The 22,899-nt window shown below is 38.7% G+C and overlaps 1 protein-coding gene across 50 annotated transcripts in view; it reads right to left on the bottom strand.

Annotated features, from left to right (window-relative positions):
- Positions 1-22,899, bottom strand: part of pcsk6 (proprotein convertase subtilisin/kexin type 6) — an 884,625-nt gene that overhangs the window by 748,191 nt on the left and 113,535 nt on the right. For 46 of the 50 annotated variants that reach the window (XR_015495090.1, XR_015495092.1, XR_015495104.1 and 43 more), the window contains exons 12-13: positions 20,999-21,187; positions 1,971-2,107 (exon numbers count right to left, since the gene is read on the bottom strand). Coding sequence is in view for 3 of the 50 variants with exons in the window: in XM_087260238.1 (XP_087116364.1) it covers positions 1,971-2,107; positions 20,999-21,187 (326 nt within the window). In the remaining 47 variants the exon portion in view is untranslated. Of the gene's footprint in view, positions 1-1,970; positions 2,108-11,572; positions 12,593-18,243; positions 18,868-20,368; positions 21,278-22,899 lie in introns of those variants that run through there. The other 4 variants (XR_015495136.1, XR_015495134.1, XR_015495135.1 and 1 more) reach the window with 4 other exon arrangements.

Raw genomic sequence — 22,899 nt, 5'->3', positions numbered from 1 at the left:
AGCTTTTCAGTAGCAAAGCTATTTTATTAGTCAAGTAGCGCAATAGCATCCACACAAGCTACATTTACCGATCGCGGATCAGTAAGTGACGGCACTGGCATTCAGGGTACTGTGAGGCCGGTGTCTAGCCGATAAAAATAAAGCCATATGATGGCGGAAACGATGATTTCTTCTTCTTCCTGTGTTATGGTGGTCGACAACAAAGTTTTTGGTGCATTACTGCCACCTCTGGTGAAACTTGATTGGTGGAAAGATGACTGAGGGAGAAGAGTTATTTCTGAAGCAGGATTCCTCGTGACCATACCTCGAGAAGTACATATTAAGATGCAATAACTTAATTTCTGATGCTGTGCTCAAAAAATAAAAATAATACTTAAGTATATATATATATATATATATATATATATATATATATATATATATATATATATATATATATACGCACACACACACACACACACACTATAATGCTTATTCCAAAATATTTTCCTTGATTATAAATAACTATAGTATTTTAAATGTGTAACATCTGATTTTAATGGATTTTTTGTTTTAACTGTTATATACTATAATGTGTTTCTGTTTAGTACAGCCAGGGTTTAATTTGTGCCGGAACACGCCGGACCCGAAACTTCAGAATTCTGATCCGGCCCCTTATTTTACTGACCCCCTTCCTCAATCGCCCTCCTCCGCTGTTCGATGTTCGCTTTCGCCTTCTTCCGTGACTCCCCAACCCTCTTCACTTTCATCCGCGCCACCCCTCCGCCATCACCCCCGCCCGAGTACAGCATATTATTTACAGTAAATAACTGAACTGAACTATGTTTCATTCATTCATTCATGTTCTTGTCAGCTTAGTCCCTTTATTAATCCGGGGTCGCCACAGCGGAATGAACCGCCAACTCATCAGGCACATTTTTACGCAGCGATGCCCTTCCAGCCGCAACCCATCTCTGGGAAACTTCCCACACACACATTCACACACACACACTCATACACTACGGACAATTTAGCCTACCCAATTGACCTGTACCGCATGTCTTTGGACTGTGGGTGAAACCGGAGCACCCGGAGGAAACCCACGCGAACGCAAGGAGAACATGCAAACTCCACACAGAAACGCCAACTGAGCTGAGGTTCGAACCAGCAACCTTCTTGCTGTGAGGCGACAGCACTACCTACTGCACCACTGCCTCGTCGAAGCAACTTAAATCCAAGTCCATCATCTCTTAGTGATCAATAAAACGGTCAATGAAACATAGTCGACAGTTTTATTGATCACTAAGAGATGATTGACTTGGATTTAAGTTGCTTCGATTTAAAATGAAAATTGTAAAAATAGCTTAGACGTATAAATAGCCATGTAGCTTTTAGCTTAGCTTGCTACATTTCCCAGAGGGTAGCTTTTAGTGTAGTTACGCAACATTCTAAGTAGAGGAGCTAATAGCTTAGCTCACTACATTTTTCAAGTAGCTTGCCCAACACTGCTAATGCATCATGGTACGACGCAACTGACTCTTAAAGGGAATGGAAGATGAGAATCTGATTGGTTTAATGCAGGTTATGCTCAAAACACACCCATAACTCATTAAGAGAATAAGCACAACCCTGTTAGACCAGAGTGTATTTTTCCATCCTTAACCCTCTGGGGTGTTGCTGTGAGTGTACACAACAAAAAGTAGACACATAACAGATTCGGTTGATGCATTGATCTTATCCGTACGATCAACACTGAAAGTGTAATTTAAGTTCATTTCAGCAGTTTGACGACACCACAGGTCAAAACGCATATACACTGTCTTCTCTTAATGCTCTTAACCCTTAATGCTTTTGTGCCATTAGCTTCAGACTTTGCGCTTAGATCGTTAAGATTGAAATAAGTTAAGAACAAAACAAGTTTAAAATTTTAAAATAAAATTGTTAAAAAATTAAATAAAACAAAACAAAGCAAAACCAAGTGAAACACTCACCAAGGACCTCTGGGTTGCGCAGCTGAGACGGGGAGTCTGAGATCTCCAGCGTCCAGGTTCCCTCTGCTTTCTCACCCCAGCAGTGAACTGTCATGAACTCCCAGTTCCTGAAGCCCTCGTTTGAGTTATCAAACAACCTGACAAACACACAGAGATCAATGGTTCAGTGTTTCAATTAATCCATATAAAGAGAAGACAGTAAAGACCCTCTTACTTCTGCATCTCTGTTCATCACAATGCTGAGGAACTGAAGACTGACTGTCCTCAAATATGAACATCAATGATAAATAAACATAACAAAAACACTTTTCACGACTAAATAAATCCTGTTTTAGGAATTGCAAAAGACACACCATACAGTTTTTGCATTTAACTGTACAGCTTTTCTATTAATTTCTATTAATTCCTCTATAAATGTGTTTCCTCATAAAAGTTTAAAACCACTTGAGGGATAAATAGTGGATAAACAGTGAGTAAACATTCACTTTTTGGTGAACTTGAGTGGAGTGTTAAGATTCGCTCTTGAAGAGAAGAAAGAGACGCTGCACAGATCTGCTCCTCATCATGGAAAGCAGATGCTCTGGCAGCTCCATTGGAAACGCGTCTGATTTGTGTTTGCACCTGTGAGGAGAGCTGACGTCACTGCACTGCATCATTATGGAGGAGCAGATGGAGAGCCTGGCTGTGTGTGAGAGATCTGGAAACTTCAGCCACGCCAGAGCAAAAGTGCACCGGCCGAGGTGAGTTACTGTAAATACAGCTCCCCTGTTTGCTTTTACAGTCCGTGCTGGATATTAAAGGGACGGAGCAACCAAAAAATGAACAGCAGGACTTCATCTGCTTGCTCTAATGCCATGCCAACACTGTAAAATAAACAGGGTTCCACACAATTGTGTTGGGACAACATGAAGGAATTAGGTTTACTTATTAGTTTTTACGGTCCCACTTTATATTAAGTGGCCTTAACTAATATGTATTTACACAGGAAATGATAATTTGTTACAATGTACTTATTGTGTAAATACATGTATTTACTGTGTACTTATGCTTGCTTAAAAACCTGTATGTAATTACATCTGTAATTAACTTCTGTAATTACATTTGTAAATACACTGCTGAACATTCCCTACACCTTAACCCACCCTTAAACCTACCCACACCACCAAACCTGTCCATAACTCAACCCCTATCCCAACTCAAGAGCACCACAAGTGTTCTCAAATACATTATGAACACAGTAAGTACATTGTATTTATTTTTGATGCAAGTACATAGTAGTTAAGGACACGTAATATAAAGTGGGACCGTTTTTATAAACTGAAGTGGATTGAACACAAAACAATTATGTTGTTAAAAAAAAAATACCTCAAGAATTGTGTTGATTCAGCTTATTTTAAATAAGGAGTTTGAAGAAACAGCAAAGGCCATTTTTTTTGTGAAATGTGGATTTTTTTTCATTTGAGAAGCACAGATGATCATGATTATATTTGGGTGAAATGTATTTCACTGTAAAAAATGGTTGCAATAAAAAAACTGTAAAGAAAAACAGTAAATATACCACAGTAAAAATCTGAAAATGCAAATAATGAATAATTATAATGGCAAAAAAACAGTAAAAAGGTTACAATGAAAGTCTGCACTGTAAAAATGACTAATTTACACCTTAATTTTTTTTTTAAATGCTTCAGTAAAAATCTAAAGCCACTCGATTTCACTAGCCACAATTTTATTGTTGGGAAATATATACTTTATACACATAAATATGGCCTTGACGTGCTAAAACTCCTTGATTTAGATTTTACATTATCTCCACATGCCTACTCATTCATTTCACTTTTTGTGTGTCGAGCTTGCTCAATAATCATGAGCAAATGGGTTTCATAGTATTACAATTAGTTTTTATTTCACATGACTTTTCAGAGCTCAAAATGATGGATTTACCAAGTTTATTTCTGACCACACCAAACATCAACAATTATTTCTTACGAGCAACAAACAAGCAACATATAGCTGTATACTATACTTTTTATTTAACAAAACATTTACAAAGTAATCTGTCCTGGCTAAAGGTCCCAGATCACCAGTTAACTAGGCATAAATGGGGAGGTAATCTCCCATTAAAGCAATGTTATTGTAAAAAAATGATAATTAAACCATGTTAACACAAAAGCAAGCAGGTAAAAAACATACCGTGCAACAATGAAAGGATGATCACACACACACACGGTTAACATTAGACCTATAAATAATCTGTTCAAAGAATGATTAAAGTGAAAGCAACCGGTGCTGCTTGAAAAGGAGGTTGTGAGGTAACTTGTTTAGGTAGCTAGCTTGAAGCCAGTGGTGCTGTCGGTAAGAACAGAGGTCCAGTCTAGTCACTCCATTTAGTTGTGTTTATTAACAATGACAAGGATTTGTACTTAAGATGAAAGGTATGTGTGTGTGTGTGTGTGTGTGTGTGTGTGTGTGTGTGTGTGTGTGTGTGTGTGTGTGTGTGTGTGTGTGTGTGTGTGTGTGTGTGTGTGTGTGTGGTTTTCTGCAAGGAAACAGCAGAAATACAATGTATCAGTAATCAGTAAGGAAATAACAATACAAATGCTTCAGTTTACCAACAAACCAAGTACATAACTAAACAAATATATGGCAAACATGAAACATAAGCACTGTCAACTTAAATCATACAAAAGCCACTTACATGGTCAAATACGCACACACAGGAAAACAAGGGAGATCAAATTCAGTCCTCTGCAGTTCAGCCATGTGCTGCCAAAAAGTAACAAACTGTGGGCACAGGTGCAGTTAATAAAGGCCTTGAGGCAGTCCTGATTGGCCAGAGGTTGAATGAGGAGATTGGAGTGTACCATCGGAGCATGGGTGTGACACTGAATTTGCTGTTTAAGAACAAAACTTCTCAACACTGCTTACAAAAAGACAAGTCTGGAACTCTTGAAAGCAGTAAGACCATGGGTGCATGTTCATCATTTTTTGTCTAATCTATTTGAAAGAGAACCGATCACATCAGTTGTGTTTGTAGTCACAGTTGCTTCACTCAAGGAAATGGGAGCGCGCACGCGTTTTAAACAGTTAGCGCGCGCGATTATCCTCTCATTCAGCATTCACCTACTTTCTATTGCTCCCACGAATGCAATTATTTTTGTCAGTCGTGTTGCTTCTCAATTCTAAGAACACCTTTTTACGTATTGGATCATCTTTATTGTCGAAACCTGTTTTTAAGAATTATTGTCCGGGAAAACTATTTTCAACCAGCCTTAGTGTCTAGTCGGAGTGTCTGTCTTAACGCTGAAATCTACCCGCATTTGGTGGGTTGATGGGTGTTAAAGTCAAACCCTGATCTCTCTTTCTCACTCACCCGCACGCACGCATGAACACCTTTGATTTTTTATCTTTTTTTATATATTATGTTTAACAGAGCAAGGAAAATTTCACAGTATGTCTGATAATATTTTTCTTCTGGAGAAAGTCTTATTTGTTTTATTTTGGCTAGAATAAAAACAGTTTTTAATTTTTTAAACACTATTTTAGGGACAAAATTATTAGCCCCTTTAAGCAAAAAAAAATTCTATAGTCTACAGAACAAACCATCGTTATACAATATCTTGCCTAATTACCCTAACCTGCCTAGTGCCTAGTTAACCTAATTAACCTAGTTAAGCCTTTAAATGTCACTTTAAGCTGTATAGAAGTGTCTTGAAAAATATCTAGTCAAATATTATTTACTGTCATTATGGGAAAGATAAAATAAATCAGTTATTAGAGACTATTAAAACTTTTATGCTTAAAGATTTGTTGAAAAAAAATCTTCCCTCCGTTAAGTGATGTTTGTAAACAAATTTCGGGAGGAGCATGCGCAGAAGTTTCAGTATCGAATACGTCATTGACAATTATCCCATCATCAAATCAGTTTCTGAGCAACGCCTATATATACCAAAGCTGTCCTACCTGCAGCATCTCACGACTTTAGCATTGGCACATCCAATCGCTGTAGCCTCGTCCAAACAGCAAATTTCCATGAGGATGACACGGCTCCTCTTGCAACTCCAAGCCGACGTCCAGCGCATCAGCACTCGGCAGAGCATATCAACAGAGTCCGCGGTCTTAACTTAGGCCCGCCACGCCGCCGCTCTTTCAGACACCGGCAACAAACCTGAGCCGCTCCCCAGTTGGAAACCACCGGCCCAGATCAAGCGAGTGCCAGGCCACCGCTCTACAGGCGAAGCGCCACCATTGGCCAATTCGCCATGACAGCGTGAGCACGTCTCCGCTACGGTCTCATCCACCCCCCACGCACGGAACATTTCCACTTAGTAGCGCCCGCAATCCCTGCTCTCGGCGCGCCAAATTTATGAATAACAAGCCAGTCCGCTCGTGAGTGTGACGTCACGCGAAGCGGCTTCCGGGTCCAAGCGCTCTATTCAACTGCATGGGGAGACCCATGAAATGGTAATTATAACGTTTACAAAGCGATTTATTACTTTCGAAAATCATGATCACAATATATATGTCTATGCCTCATACATGATGCAAGTGATTAATTTTATAAATTGTTAAAAATGTTTGGTATTTGTTATGCAGCAAGCCCAAAAATGGTTGTGTACAACATGACTCTTATCGTGTAATATGTTTAAAATTGATCATAAACAAATAATTTCTCAACTTACTGCATGGGGAGACTCATGAAATGTTAATTATAATGTTTACAAAGCAATTTATTACTTTCGAAATCATTATCACAACGGGGTATATGCCGAAGCATGCTGATAGGACTCTTAATTTCCCAGTAACCTGGGCTAAGCACTTCCAGCGAATTGAATGCCAATGCAAAGCCAGTGCGTTTAAGGTCTATTTTCTTTAAAAATGAGCGATCTCCACTAGCTGAGTGATATCGCCATATCTTTATAATATGAACATTTATTTTACCCCAGTATGTTTAATGGAGCTTATGCGTTAGCCTGCCGATTCTGACGACCGCGTGCGAGTAAACAGCTTTTGTCTCATTTTACATTTGAGCAACCAAATAAATGCTAACGTTTATTTAACTGAATGTATTTTAATGACATTACAACATCGATGCTGTATAAGGAACCGTACAAAACGGAAAAAGTTCACAATAACAGGTCACTGGAAGTGTATCAGCATGGGAACAGCAGTAGCTCAGCATATACCCTATACATACAACCACATCTTATATCTGACGGGCAGAAAGTGAATAATTTTTAAAAATTGCTTATTGTTTTTTTTTGGTAATTGTTATGCAGCAAGCAATGCTTGTGTACACTGATTTTGTATAAAATTAACTTTATTGTATAAAATTAACTTTATTGTGTGATAAGAATTTAAAGTGATCATAAACGAATAAATTTCTCAACTCAAATGAGTGGCGGCTTGGACCCGGAAACAGTATTACTTACGTCACCAACAGGTCACCACTTAACAAGCGGAGTCTTCCTTCATGCCGCTTGCAGGTTAACCAGGTTTGTTCAGGCCCTGATGCAAGTTCCAGCGTGAGGCTGCCTTCGCTGATGTCACCAACGCCGGCAGCCCCTTCTCTCTTCTCTTTTCCTTCCACTTGTGATCCTAGGGCCATCAGTAGCGCGAGCATGCCTCCGCAATCGGCTCAAGCCCCAACTTTCTTCAGGCCCCGACGCAAGTTCCAGCGTGAGGCCGCCTCCGCTGATGTCACTAGCGCCGGTAGCTCTCCTCTCTTCTCTTTTCCTTCCACCCGTGATCCTAGGGTCATCAGTAGCGCGAGCATGCCTCCGCAAACGGCCCTAGTCCCCAACTTTCTGTCAGGCCCCGACGTAAGTGCCAGCGCGAGGCCGCCTCCGCTGACGTCACTTACGCCGGCAGCCCCTCTTCTCTTTTCCTCCCACCTGTGATTCTAGGGTCATCAGTAGCATGAGCACGCCTCCGCAAACGGCTCTAGTCCCTAATTTTCTGTCAGGCCCCGACGTAAGTGCCAGCGTGAGGCTGCCTCCGCTGATGTCACTAATGCCGGCAGCCCCTCTTCTCTTTTCCTCCCACCTGTGATCCTGGGCCACGTATAGACTATATTCCTTAGATTCATCGTCTAGGTACGTAACATGTATAAACTTAAGTACGTTATTAACGTTTACATAGACAACGCACGTCTATAAAATAAATTGCTTAATTAAATAAATTTGATAAGTAATTACGAAGTAATAATAATACCCAGCTGATAAGCAACTTCAGCTCAGAAATCATCCAGAATCCAATGACTAGCTTACCCCATCTATTTTCACAGCGATTTAAGTCGCAATTGCACTCAGTATAAACCATGGAACTCCATTCAAAACTTTGGGTACTGCTCTACCGCACTACCTTAAGTTCCTTTAATCCTATCAATTAAGTTTTCCACAGAAATTAAACCTAAAAAGTCAGTGGAAATGCGCTATCGTTGCCCCCTTTTTACCATTTCAACCCCTAAACCTTTCCTAACCCTGGTCATTAACCCCTTCAAGGAGTTCTATTATGGTTGCTGCTGCACAGCGACCGCTCTCATGGGGGATGCACACCCTATTACGTACTACTGCAAGCAAGGTGGCTGCTTCCACTCTAGACACACACCTTATTATGCTCCACTGCAAGCGCTGTGACTGCTCCTATGGTAGACGTACACATCATTATTATACACCACTGCTAACGCAGTGACCGCTCTCACTGGAGACGCACACCTTATTTATCATGCACCACTGCAAGCGCAGTGACTGCTCCTATGGGAGAAGCACACCTTATTTATCATGTGCCACCGCAAGTGCCGTGACAGCTCCCACTAGAGACGCACACCTTATCAAGCATCACTGCTAGTCCAGCGACCGCTCCCACGGGGGAAGCCCACCTTATTATTATACACCACTACAAGTGTAGTGACCGCTCGCGCTGGAGACGTACACTTTATTATGCACCACTGCAAGTGCAGTGACCGCTCCTACGGGAGACACACACTTGATTACACACTACTGCTAGTGCAGTGACCACTCCTACGGGAGACGCATATCTTATTATGCACCACCGCTAATGCAGTGACCGCTCCTATGGGAGATGTACACCTTATAATTATGCATCACCGCAAGTGCAGTGACCGCTCCTATGGGAGACGTGCAAGTGCAGTGACTGCTCCTACGGGAGACGCACACCTTATAATTTTGCACCACTGCAAGCGCAGTGACTGCTCCTATGGGAGACGTACACCTTATTACACACTGCCGCTAGGGCAGCGACCATTCATACCCCATACAGGAAACACACACCTTATTATCATGCACCACTGTTAGTACAGTGACCGCTCCTACGGGAGACGTACACCTCATAATTATGCACCACTGCAAGTGCAGTGACTGCTCCTACGGGAGACGCACATCTTATAATTATGCACCACTGCAAGCGCAGTGACTGCTCCTACGGGAGACGTACACCTTATTACAAACTGCCTCTAGGGCAGTGACCACTCATACCTCATACAGGAGACACACACCTTACTATTATGCACCTCTGTTAGTACAGTAACCGCTCCTACGGGAGACGTACACCTTATAATTATGCACCACTGCAAGCGCAGTGACCGCTCCTACGGGAGACGTACACCTCATAACTATGCACCACTGCAAGTGCAATGACTGCTCCTACGGGAGACGTACACCTTATATTTATGCACCACTGCAAGCGCAGTGACTGCTCCTACGGGAGACGTACACCTTATTACACACTGCCTCTAGGGCAGTGACCACTCATACCCCATACAGGAGACACACACCTTATTATCATGCACCACTGTTAGTACAGTGACCGCTCCTACGGGAGACATACACCTCATAATTATGCACCACTGCAAATGCAGTGACTGCTCCTACGGGAGACGCACATCTTATAATTATGCACCACTGCAAGCGCAGTGACTGCTCCTACGGGAGACGTACACCTTATGCACCACTGCAAGCGCAATGACCACTCCTATGAGAGACTCATACCTCATCACACACCACTGTCAGCACAGTGACAGCTATTACGGAGATGCATACTTTAACACACAACATTGCTAATGCAGTGACCACTCCCACGGAAGACGCCCGTCTCCTGTGGGAGCAGACACTCTTGCTAGAGACATTCATCATGCACCACTATCAACACAGCAACTGCTTCCTCCCGAAACACATACCTTATAACTCAACAGCACCCCTCCAAATTTTTAAGATCAGCAAATTTTGGGGGGCTTGCATATTGTCTGGCTGCTGTCCTGTAACAAATAGCGTTTTTTGGGGAGCGCTCTGGGGCCGGGCTAGATACTTCGCTCGAATCCCAACTCCTCTTCGTTTCCTTATAAGGGGAATAACTCGAGTTGGGGTGTCTCCTCGAGCTCAGAGCCCTCCCCCCGGACAGCACGCCAAATATGCTTTATACTTAAACGAATGCAAGTGCGAACTCGTGAAGTGATGTTTGTAAACAAATTTCGGGAGGAGCATGAGCAGAAGTTTCAGTATCGAATACGTCATTGACAATTATCCCATCATCAAATCAGTTTCTGAGCAACGCCTATATATACCAAAGCTGTCCTACCTGCAGCATCTCACGACTTTAGCATCCCTCCACCACCCCGTCACCTCACCTCTTGCATTGCATTCCCGGGGGGAGCGCTCTGGGGCCGGGCTAGATACTTCGCTCGAATCCCAACTCCTCTTCGTTTCCTTATAAGGGGAATAACTCGAGTTGGGGTGTCTCCTCGAGCTCAGAGCCCTCCCCCCGGACAGCACGCCAAATATGCTTTATACTTAAACGAATGCAAGTGCGAACTCGTGAAACAGAAATTGGGGAAAAAATAAACAGATGGGCTAATAATACTGACTTGTATACATACATGCATGCATGCATACATAAATATGCACATGAGCAGTATCACACTCGCAAGCAGTGCGATATGGCTGTATATTAGCATTGGTGGGAGGCGTTTGCCTTAGTGGCCCACCAGTAACGATATACACTCATACCGCAATGCTCCGAGTGTAATGTAGCGTTTATACAACAGATTAATGACATAATCGTGTATATAAAAAAAGAAAATCAAACAGGAGTCTAAAAACCCTTTGTATGAGGAACTACTTTCTTCCGTCACTCATTCAGAACTGCAGCTGACGGTCAGAAAAGCTAGTGTTTGAATGATTCTCTACCGTAATGTCTAAAGCGAAGACAAAACAGGTGATTTTGCTCACATTTTAAAGATTGTAATGCTGAGTGACATGAAATGCCATCAGTCTACAGAGATTATACAATAATTGTACAATAACTTGCCTAATTACCCTAACCTGCCTAGTTACCCTAATTAAGCTAGTTAAGCCTTTAAATGTCGCTTCAAGCTGTATAGAAGTGTCTTGAAAAATAGCTAGTTAAATATAATGTACTGTCATCATGGCAAAGATAAAATAAATCAGTTATTAAAACTATTATGTTTAGAAATGTGTTTCATTTTTTTATTTCCATTAAACAGAAATTAGGGGGAAAAATAAACAGGGGGGCTAATAATTGACTTCAACTATATATACACACACACATTTGTGATGAGCTTTGGTTCATTTTGGTTCACTTTTTCATTACCACATGCTTATGGATGTGTTTTTGTTTGTGTAACAAAGGTATTATGAGTGAATGGTACTTCAAAACACTTGTGCAATGCTAAACGTTAATGAAATATGGTAGTTTTTCACAAATATCTGAAACTCATTGTATGGTTTCTACCGCTGTCTTAAAACTGTTTTACAGTGTTTTTTTTTTTTTTTTGGGAAACAACAATTAAAGTCATTGACTAAAATTGTAGGGGAAAAATATATATATCCTAAAAGTATTTAATGTTTCACAGAAGAAAGAGTATCTTTAAAGTTTAGCCGCTTCTATTTTGTTGAATCATAATTAAAACAAGCAAAATAATCTTTTCAATCTTTTTAATCCTGTTTTGGCTTTGAAATTAGATTATTTTGCTGACTCCATTGGCAGATTATTACGTCTGTTTTCAGTAAAAACTCCCTTAATTTTGACAGATTTTTTCAGAAAAAAAGACAATATTTTTGTCCTGAAAGCCTCTTGATTTAAGAATTTTGAGATATCTGGACTAGAAACAAGACAAAAACTCTACGTAAGCAAAGCAGGTCCTGCTGCCAGCAAAGCTTTGAGACCACCAGTGCTTCATTTGAAACAAATCCACAACCGCATTACTAATGAGAGCTCTGCAGACGACCAGTGTTGAACACGAGGCTCTTGTTTACAGGCTTGGACAGTGTTTCGCACATAACATCTGCATGCTTTCGTCTACCGCCACACCATGTAAATCTGAACCGTGTTCGGCATATGCTGGCGTATGGCAAGCTGAGTGAACATTTAATACATTCAATTTACAAGTAGACATGATTAATAATTTATTTAGTATTTATTTAAGAAGATCGCTGGTTCGAGCCTCGGCTGGATCAGTAGGCATTTCTGTTTGGAGTTTGCATGTTCTCCCTGTGCGTTTCCCCCACAAGTCCAAAAACATGTGGTATAGGCTAAATTGTATGTGTGTGAATGAGTGTGTATGGATGTTTCCCAGTGATGGATTGCAGCTGGAAGGGCATCCGCTGCGCAAAAACATATGCTGGATAAGTTGGCGGTTCATTCCACTGTGGAGACCGCAGATTAATAAAGGGACTAAGCCAAAAAGAAAATTAATGAATGAATATTATTAGTAGGCATGGGCGTCGCTGGAATGGAGGGAAGTTAGGACTATTCAGGGACTATTAGGGGGCCCGACACTCCCAACCATCCCAACCGCCTGGTTATATTCAAACACTGTTGGACCACAACTGTGTTTAAATCTCTCGTTAAAGTGATTTCTGCACAATAGGCCCCTATTAAATAAAGCGTTACTCTCTATTAAGTCTCGATTATCAGTTGAAACAGCTTGCCATAGACAGTGTTCATGCTGAATAAATGGGATGAAGGGAGGTCCTGACCGCAGCATCCCTCTCCAGCACGAGACATAATTCAACTCGAATGTCTTTCCTGGCAATTTCGTAGGCGTCATTTGGACGACGCTCCATCAGCTCTACAATATGAGCGTTAGTGCTGAAAGACCGGGGTGAGAGAGCAGGAGCGCAGGGCGACTGGTGGCCCATAATAAATACTCTCCGTACATGCGGGAAGCCCCATTAGGCTGTCATGTCCGCGCTCATAAAAGCAGACGCTCGGTGGGAGATGTTTGTGCAGGGGCGGATTTGACAGCTCTTCAATCTTTATGCTGTAAATAAGACGTGGAATGTCAAAACAATAGGCTTTCTGTGGAAAAGCGAGAGTTTAGGGACGCTCACGTCAACAATCCGGAGTGACGGACATTGTTAGACATGGAGAAAAAAAAAAAGACAGGCAATTTATTTCTGCGAACATCTTTTTTTATTGTTTGTTTTGTAGGAGGGCTTAAACTCTGAAGAGTAGCACACTGCACTAAACAATGATTTTCCTATTTAGATTTTGAGTCTTGTTTCTAGTCTAAATATCATTAAAACCTAATATTATTTTGTATACAAGTTAAACCAGCGTTGTTTCTCCTTAAAGCAAGCAAAACTATTAATATTACCTAATAATATTTGCTTCCATGTTTTACAGAGAAACTTGATTCATTTTGACTTGACAGCCTTGTGTTCAATTTATCTTATTATCTTAGATTGAACTTCAATTTCATCCTTTTGTCATGAAATTATATACACATACACACACTAAAAGTGTTGTCGATTGCAATTGTAGCTGATCATTTGGAAAAGTGGCTGAAGGTCGATTTATTAGATGAATCATCTGTTGAACTGCCAATCATTACAAATACTGCAGAAGACCTACTGGAACCCACATGGAGCAAAGATTCAGACATAAATCAGTCAAGTTTGGTGAAGGAAAAATCATGGTTTGGGGTTACATTCAATATGGGGGATACGAGAGATCTGCAGAGTGGATAGAACATCAACAGCCTGAGGTATCAAGACATTTGTGCAGCCCATTACATTACAAACCACAGGAGAGGGCAAATTCTCCAGCAGGATGGCGCTCCTTATCATACTTCAGCCTCCACAGCAAAACTCCTGAAAGCAAAGAAGGTCAAGGTCCTCCAGGATTGGCCAGCCCAGTCACCAGACATGAACATTATTGAGTATGTCTGGGGTAAGTTGAAGGAGGCATTGAAGATGAACACAAAGAAACCTGATGAAGCCTGGGAGTCCTGTAAGAAAGCTTTCTTTGCCATTAAAGATGACTTTATTAGGGGCCGATCACACCGAGCCCACTTTTTGCGTTGAGAATAGATTTTTTTGAATGGTTTACTAAAGGCCGCGAGCGTTGTGCGTGCTGCTTATGGGCCCTGCGCGCCTCACATTTTAACCGACTGCTGTGCCTCGTGTTTTTGCCATTGCGCGCACTGCGCTCACAGTTAAAAGAAGTCAACTCTGAGTGGAAAAAGGGCATTACATCAGTCGGTCAGTTTCATTCTACAATCAAAAGGAAGCAGAGGTGGGGTTTCCGTTGAGGTGCGTGCAGTGTTTACGTTGTCAAAACAATTGAGACTTTTGAAGATGGAGGAGAGGCTTGTGGTTGCTTTTTTGAGTTATCAGTAGGCCCACACGGAATCTGCACACGCAGAGTTCCGCAGATTTTCCGCAGATTTTCCGCAGATTTCTAGCCCATCATTAATTCTGTTTATTACTTGGGAAAAATGTGTAAATCTGAATTTATTCCGTTTTTATTCAGTAATTTATTACTTTTTATTTCATACATTAAGGTTTTAGTTATGATACTCTGCTGGATTCTCCCAAAATAATTCTGCAAGAAATCCGCAGATTTTTACCAAAATTCTCCGCAGAAATAGCAAAGAACGTCCGCAGATTCCATCTGGCCCTGGTTATCAGGTGCTGTCTGACTCACAAATCTTGAATATCACAATATTAATAAATATTAAAATTATATTAATATCAACAGCAACACTTGCACAATATGCAGCTGATTCAATCATTACCTAGCAACATAAAAAGCGCACCACAGTTTTTCTTCTCGTCAACAAAAAAGGTAGTGAGGTACGCCTTGCGTTTTTGGAATGTAAAGGCACGTTCAGTGTGATCGGCCCTGTAATAAGTGATTCGAGTCATTGCAGAGATGTATGGATGCAGTCCTCCAAGTGACCAATGATTACTATAAAGACATGCCTCATTTTCACAAACACTACTGAGTCTTATTTATTGTTTTCTCTAACACCACTAAGCTTTCATTGTCTAGTCCAGTAGTTCTCAAACTGTGGTACGTGTACCACTAGTGGTACGCAGGCTTCCTTCTAGTGGTACGCAGAGGAATGAAATATGTCATGTACATGCTACACACATTTCAAAATTTACCAAAAATGATGTATACAATATGCCATATATGACATATAGCCTATATTTAGGTAATCTGCCACGTTTTTTAAACTGTGCAGAGTTGTAGCGGATTTACTGGGCCTAATACGCTACTGTATTTCAATACCGCTCATTTTAGGGGTAATTTTCTGTGTTTTGATCCTTGCCTTGTTTTACCATCGATATTGATTCTGTGCTGCCTGAACTGACCATTTGCCTGTTTTTAACAACGATCCTGGATTTCCTGTCTGCTTCTGTTTGCCCCTGTTTTAACCGTTGCCTGCCTGACTAATCTGTTTAATAAACTGCGCATGGAAGAAGTAAGTTTATAGAGAATCCATTGTTCATTTGTGCATCTAAAACTCCACATTTATAATCCTATTAGTCGCTGATATTATATTGAGCAAGTGGAAATGATGGACGGCTGCTTCTCACTCAGGGCTGTTTAAGCTAATGAAGGAGAGATGTCACTAATGGCCGGAGTTTTTCCTCCTCTGATGACACATACAAAGGGAGAATGTCAATCAATGTGTTTCTGCAGACTGTTTTAATGAAGTGCGATTACACAAAAGTAGAATTAATAAATGTTTAGCATTTTAAACTGGTTATATTCCCACACAACTGTGTTTAAACCCCTTATAAAAGTAATTTCTGCATATTAGGTCCCCTTTAAAATGCTTTCAGTGTTTACATGTACTAGTTTTATCATTATTGTTTACTTGTGTATGCTATTCAGCTCTTGTATTGGATGCCACTGTAAAATCTGCAGCAGAATGAGTGATGTGGAGTGTGTGAGAGTTTTATTCATGAGGGTCATGAGAATGAAGCTCAGGATCTTTCAGTGCTCATAACCGCGCGAGGAAAACTGCTCAGAGAATACTAAACCGCACTGAAGACGAGAGAAAAGAGCAGAGAGGATTTCAAACCGCCGCGTGATTGACAGGTTGAAGCTTCCCGCGTGACACGAACCAGAGCAGCTCTGCAGAATACACTATGGTAAAAGACGGATAATACCACGGTAGTGTGCTTGCATTTGTATGAGTGATAAAAACTTAAGGAGGATTGTAAGAGATATTAAACTCAAGCTTTTGTTTGTTTTAAAAAAATACAGATGAAGTCCAAATTATAAGCCCTTCACTTGGAATCATGTGAAAATATTTGGATGAACTTACCATTTACAGAACCTCCAGGATTTTGCGTTCCGCGATCGGCAAATTTAACGCAAAATCAAGTTAATGTCACAAACATTTGTGTTTACTTGACAAAAGCCTTGTCGTCTTTCCAAGTTTTAGGAACAGTAAATAATAACTTGACTTCTAGTTGATCATTTGGTATCAGAAGTGGCTCATATGAAAGGCAAAAACCTCTAAATTATTTTACCGAAATGAAATATGATCATGACTTGATTTTTAATTATTTAATTAGGACAGTAAGCTCTGGCTTTGCTTAAACAAAAGAATTGTCACTTAACAGAAATAATATCCAGTATAGAATATAAAGTCATGCTCCAGTGGAAACAGATTAAATATTGTGTCTGACTCCATCATGAGCTTGGAGGACTGCATCCATACATCTCTGCAATGACTCAAATCACTGATTAATAAAGTCATCTGGAATGGCAGAGAAAGCGTTCTTGCAGGACTCCCAGAGTTCATCAAGACTCCTCTTCAACGCCTCCTCCTCCCTTTTAACCCAGACATGCTCAATAATGTTCATGTCTGGTGACTGGGCTGGCCAATCCTGGAGCATCTTGACCTTCTTTGCTTTCAGGATCTTTGATGTGGAGGCTGAAGTATGAGAAGGAGCGCTATCCTGCTGAATAATCTTCCCTCTCCTGTGGTTTGTAATGTAATGGGCAGCACAAATGTCTTGATACCTCAGGCATTTAATGTTGCCATTCACTCTGCAAATCTCTCGCACACCCCCATACTGAATGTAACCCCAAACCATGATTTGTCCTTCACCAAACTTGACTGATTTCTGTGAGATTCTTGGGTCCATGCTGGTTACAGTAGGTCTTCTGCAGTTTTTGTGATGATTCGGATGCAGCTCAATAGATGACTCGGGGAAATCAATCTTCTGCCACTTTTCCAAATGATCAACTAGAAGTCAAGTTATTATTTGCTGCTCTTACAACTGGGTTCGACGACAAGACTTTTTTCAGGTAGTGTATTTTGGGCAGGTGGGACATTGTTCAAATTCCCGCCCTGTCACAGAGAGCCATCTGTAAAGTTTCACATAAAAAAACACATTATAGTATCTGTGAATAAAATGTCCTTGTCTGCTGGGCAAAGCCTTGGGTTGTCAAAATATGCTACTCTTCTGATGTGTGATCCACGTCATGTGACATTATAGCAACGAGTTTTAATTTTAATTGCTAAACTTCTATATAGCGAACAGTGGGAAAATAACTATTGAACACATCACCATTATTCTCAGTAAACATATTTGTAAAGGTGATGTTGACTTGGAAAAATCTGTCATTTTATTTGCAAAAATCTCAAAATTAGAAAAAATTTAAAACCTGAAAAACAAAATCAGTCTTTTATTTTCGGAAAATTAGGTTTGTTCATGAAATCTTGAAGGGACTACCTTTAAACAAAATGATAGAAAGTTTCAAAAATGTAAAACTCAACAAAAAATTAATCACAAAAATCTGACTTTTTTTTCCACCAAATTTTAAAAACTCGCCACAAAATCAATAATTTAAGTTGCAAATTAAAAGGTAACTATTATGTCCCTTTTTACAAGATGTAAAATAAGTCTCTGATGTTCCTAGAGTGTGTGTGTGTGTGAAGTTTCAACTTAAAATATCACACAAATAATGCTTTATAACTCTCTGAAACTGACCCTTTTAGGCTTTGATCCTAATTGTGGCGTTTTGGTGACTGTCACTTGAAATTCAAATGAGACTGTGCTGTTTTCAAAAATGGGCTGAGCTATAAATGCCTGTGTGACAGCATAGTGGCAGATTCCCCTCTCAAAAAAATGAAGATAAAATTGAAACATTTCAAAACACAAAATCTGTAATTTCAGTCACAAAAATTAGACTTTTTTGGTCAAAAATTGGAGGGTTTGTCTTTAAGGGAAATAATGCAGAATTTTTATTATTTAAACTCACCAAAATCAGTCATTTAAGTCACAAAAATCTTAATTGTTCATGAAATCTTAAAGTGACTAATAAAATAAATTATGCAAAGTTTGAAAAATGTGAAAACTCACCACAAAATTACTCACAAAAATCTGCTGAGTTTTCAAAACTCAATGGAAAAATAACCACAAGTTCTGTCATTTTAGTCGCAAATTATTATTTTTTGTAAAAACTTGGAAAAACTGCCTTTAAATGTCCCTATTTTTAGGATGTACAATAAGTCTCGGATGTCCCTAGAGCATGTGTGAAGTTTCAGCTCAAAATACCACAATAATAGTGTTTTGTAACTCTCTGAAACTGACCCTTTTAGGCTTTGATCCTAATTGTGACGTTTTGGTCTCTTCAAATTTAAATGAGATTGAGCTCTATTTAAAAGAGGGCGGAGCTACAAATGCCTGTGTGTCATCATAGCAGCAGATTCCCCTCTCAAAAAATGATGATAAAAATGAAAAATTTCAAAACACAAAATCTGTATTTTCAGTCGCAAAAATAAATATTTTTGTATTGGAGGGATTGCCTTTAAGGGAAATGATGCAGCATTTATATAATTTAAACTCACCAAAATCAGTCATTTAAGTCACAAAAATCTTAATGTTGTTCATGAAATCGTAAAGTGACTCCGTTTAAAATAAATTATGCAAAGTTTGAACTATTTGAAAATTACAAACACAAAATTACTCACAAAAATCGGATTATTTTTCCATCTAATTTTGAAAACTCGCCACAAAATCAGTAATTTTAGTCACTAATTATTTTTTTTGTGAAATCTTGCAAAAAGAAACCAAAAAAGGGGGGGGGGAGTCATTAAAAGGGACCTATTTTGTAAGGGATAAGATGTAAAATAAGTCTCTGATGTCCCTAGAGCATGTGTGAAGTTTCAGCTCAAAATATCACAATAATAATGTTTTAAAACTCTCTGAAACTGACCCTTTTAGGCTTTTTTTTAAATTTTTTTTAATTTTTATTTAGCAGACGCTTTTATCCAAAGCGACTTACAAATGAGGACAAGGAAGCAATTTACACAACTAAGAGCAACAATGAATAAGTACTAAAGGCAAGTTTCAGGTCAGTAAAGTCTAAGAAGGGAAGTGTTAGTAAGTTTTTTTTTTTTTTTTTTTTCTTTGATCCTAATTGTAGCGTTTTGGTGACTGTCACTTTAAATTTAAATGAAATTGAGCTCTTTTCAAAAAAGGGCACAGCTACAAATGCCTGTGTGTCATCATAACAGCAGATTCCCCTCTCAAAAAATGATGATAAAAAAGAAAAATTTCAAAACAAAAAATCTGTAATGTCAGTCACAAAAATAAATCTCTTTGGGCAAGTATTGGAGGGATTGCCTTTAAGGGGAATGATGCAGAATTTATATAATTTAAACTCGCCAAAATCAGTCAATTAAGTCACAAAAATCTGAATTTTGTTCATGAAATCGTAAAGTGACTCCGTTTAAAATAAATTATGCAAAGTTTGAACTATTTGAAAATTACAAACACAAAATTACTTACAAAAATCTGAATATTTTTCCATCTAATTTTGAAAACTCGCCACAAAATCAAAAAAAGTCATTTTAGTCAAAAAATTATTAATTTTTGTGAGATCTTGGAAAAACTGCTTTTGAAGGTCTCTGTTTTTAAGATGTGCAATAAGTCTCTGATGTCCCTAGAGTGTGTTTGTGAAGTTTCAGCTCAAAATAACACACAAATAATGTTTTATAACTCTCTGAAACTGATCGTTTTAGGCTTTGATCCTAATTGTGGTGTTTTGGTGGCTGTCACTTTAAATTCAAATGAGATTGAGCTCTTTTCAAAAGAGGGCGGAGCTACTGCTTTCACATCTGTAGTTCGGTTCATTTTGTCTGGACCAAGGGCAACAAATGATACATTGTAGCCTTTTTCTGCCGTTTTTGGGTCCTTTTCACACCACACTGATTGATTTGGTCCGAACCAGTTGAAAAGAACCAGAATGCAGTCATGTGACAAAATCCACATCACTCATTGGCCAGATGTTATTGAACGCATTTCCTAAACTGCTTTTTGATTGGTCAGAATTAACATGCGTAAAAATGCCAATGGAACTCCCTTAAGTAAACAAACCAGCAGACACAAAATGCTGCTTTTTCACTATGGAGGACGACTGCACTGACTGATTGTATCCCTGGTCATAATATACCATATAGTTTGTATACATCACTTTAGGCTGCAGCTGGAAAACAATGTAATGCATTGCAAATGATGAAGGCGCATCGCAAGCCACTTCAAGAGGACATAGGAAAGTCACAAAAACATGCTAATTTTTTGTCAAATCTTGGAGAGTTTGCCTTCAAGAGAAATAATGCAGGATTTATCAACTTTAAAACCGCCAAAATCAGTCAATTTATTCACAAAAATCAGATTTTTATCATCTATGTTCTCTCATTTTGTCAGTTTATCATCTTTGTTTTGCATTTTTCCTACCTCTGAGCCAGCAGTTGTGAGCGCGTCCCTGACGGTGAGATCAGGTTGATCTCCAGGTCTCCTCTACGCGGGTGAACGATCAGGACTCGGACCACCACATGCTCCAGAAACACCACCGTCTGCTCCGACTGATCCCTGCAGCCATTGCTGGAGATGCTGGCGTTCAGCTTCTGTTCCGCTCGAATATACCTGAAACCCAGGCGAGAGGACAGGACAGTCAGTGAAGAGTTGACTGGAGGAAACAAGGTGAAACAGCTGATGTCAGACTTATTCGCCCTCCTGGGATATTTCTTTTTCAAATATTTCCCAAATGATGTTTAACAGAGCAAGGACATTTTCACAGTATTTCCTATAATATTTTTTCTTTTGGGGAAAGTCTTATTTGTTTTATTTCGGCTAGAATAAAAGCAGTTTTTAATTTTTTAAAAACCATTTTAAGGACAAAATTATTAGCCCCTTTAAGCGAAATTCTTTTTCAATTAAATCAAACATTAAATCAAAATCCACATTCAAGACATGACAACACAGACCATAATAAACAATAACAGAGCGTGAGTAAATGATAAGAGCTTCATTTAAGAGTAGAAAAGGCATTGTGGGGCGCAAAACTGTTTTCATAAAAGAAAGCTCTCTGTTTTCCCGGTTGTCCTCAAGTGTTTGCGGAGTAAAGAGACTCACATTATGCAAACGACAGAGACAAAAAGCCTCTTAACATGATAAATGGCTGAACTTAAGAGTGTTCAGAGGACAAGTGGCCTTCTGGGAAAGTCCTGCCTCCGTTTATTCAGTGGAAAACCTCATTTATTTACATCTTGTACATTCGTCCTTCCAACTAAGAGTGTCAGAAGAATCATATTTGTGAGATGAAGGCACACAAACTGGCTTTGCACACGGTCACTTCTGGCAAGTTTAATCTTGTTCAGCCACGACTTTATGACACCAAAAATATATTAAAATAAATTAAATTATTATTATTTTTTTAATTAATGAAATATATTTTTTATATATAAAATAGCAAAATTGTATAAATTGAAATTTACATGAATAGTAAATGAATAAATTAAATAAATCAATTATAAATAATTATTTTTTTTAACATATAAAACTGAATAAAATTAATATGAATTAAATTATTTTCATATAAATTATTTACACACACACACACACACACACACACACACACACACACACACACACACATATATATATATATATACATATATATATATATATATATATATATATATATATATATATATATATATATATATATATAAATTTGATAAATGATATTAAATTCTAAAATATATTTTTTACTGATGTACAAAAATAAATATAAATTAAATAAAAAAAAGTAAATTAAAAATACAAAGAAAAAAAAAAATATATATATATATAAAAGGTAAAATACAATTTAAAATAACTTTAGTAAAAATTTATTTAAATAATTAAAAATATTAATAAAAGGCATTTAAATAGAAAATAAAAAAATACAATAAAATAAAATTTTTAAAATACCAGATATATATGAAAGGTAAAGTAAAATAAAAATTTAATTAAAAAATGATAAATAATTAAAAATAAATAAATAAAATAAAATAATAGCAGAGATTTATGAATGAAAAACAATGAAAAAATAATCAAACAAACCACAATCAAAAGCAGAGTGCCAAATTACCCAAATAGAAGGATTAAAGTTAATTAGAAAATTGTATCTCTGTTAAACCAAATATTGCAGGGGTAAGGCTACTACATTTCTTTAAAAATGAAATACCCAATTCTTGATGAAATCTGTGCCTGTTCTAATCTGTAATTTTTACACTCTTTCTAAAGATTTTCACTAAACTAAAGCAGTGACAGGTTTGTATGTTTACACTACAGTTCCCATCATCCCTTGCACA

This window comes from Danio rerio, chromosome 7 (assembly GCF_052040795.2).
Source record: "Danio rerio strain M-AB ecotype USA chromosome 7, GRCz13ab, whole genome shotgun sequence".
Classification (NCBI taxonomy): Eukaryota; Metazoa; Chordata; class Actinopteri; order Cypriniformes; family Danionidae; genus Danio; species Danio rerio.
This window is presented reverse-complemented; position numbering and strand designations above follow the sequence as displayed.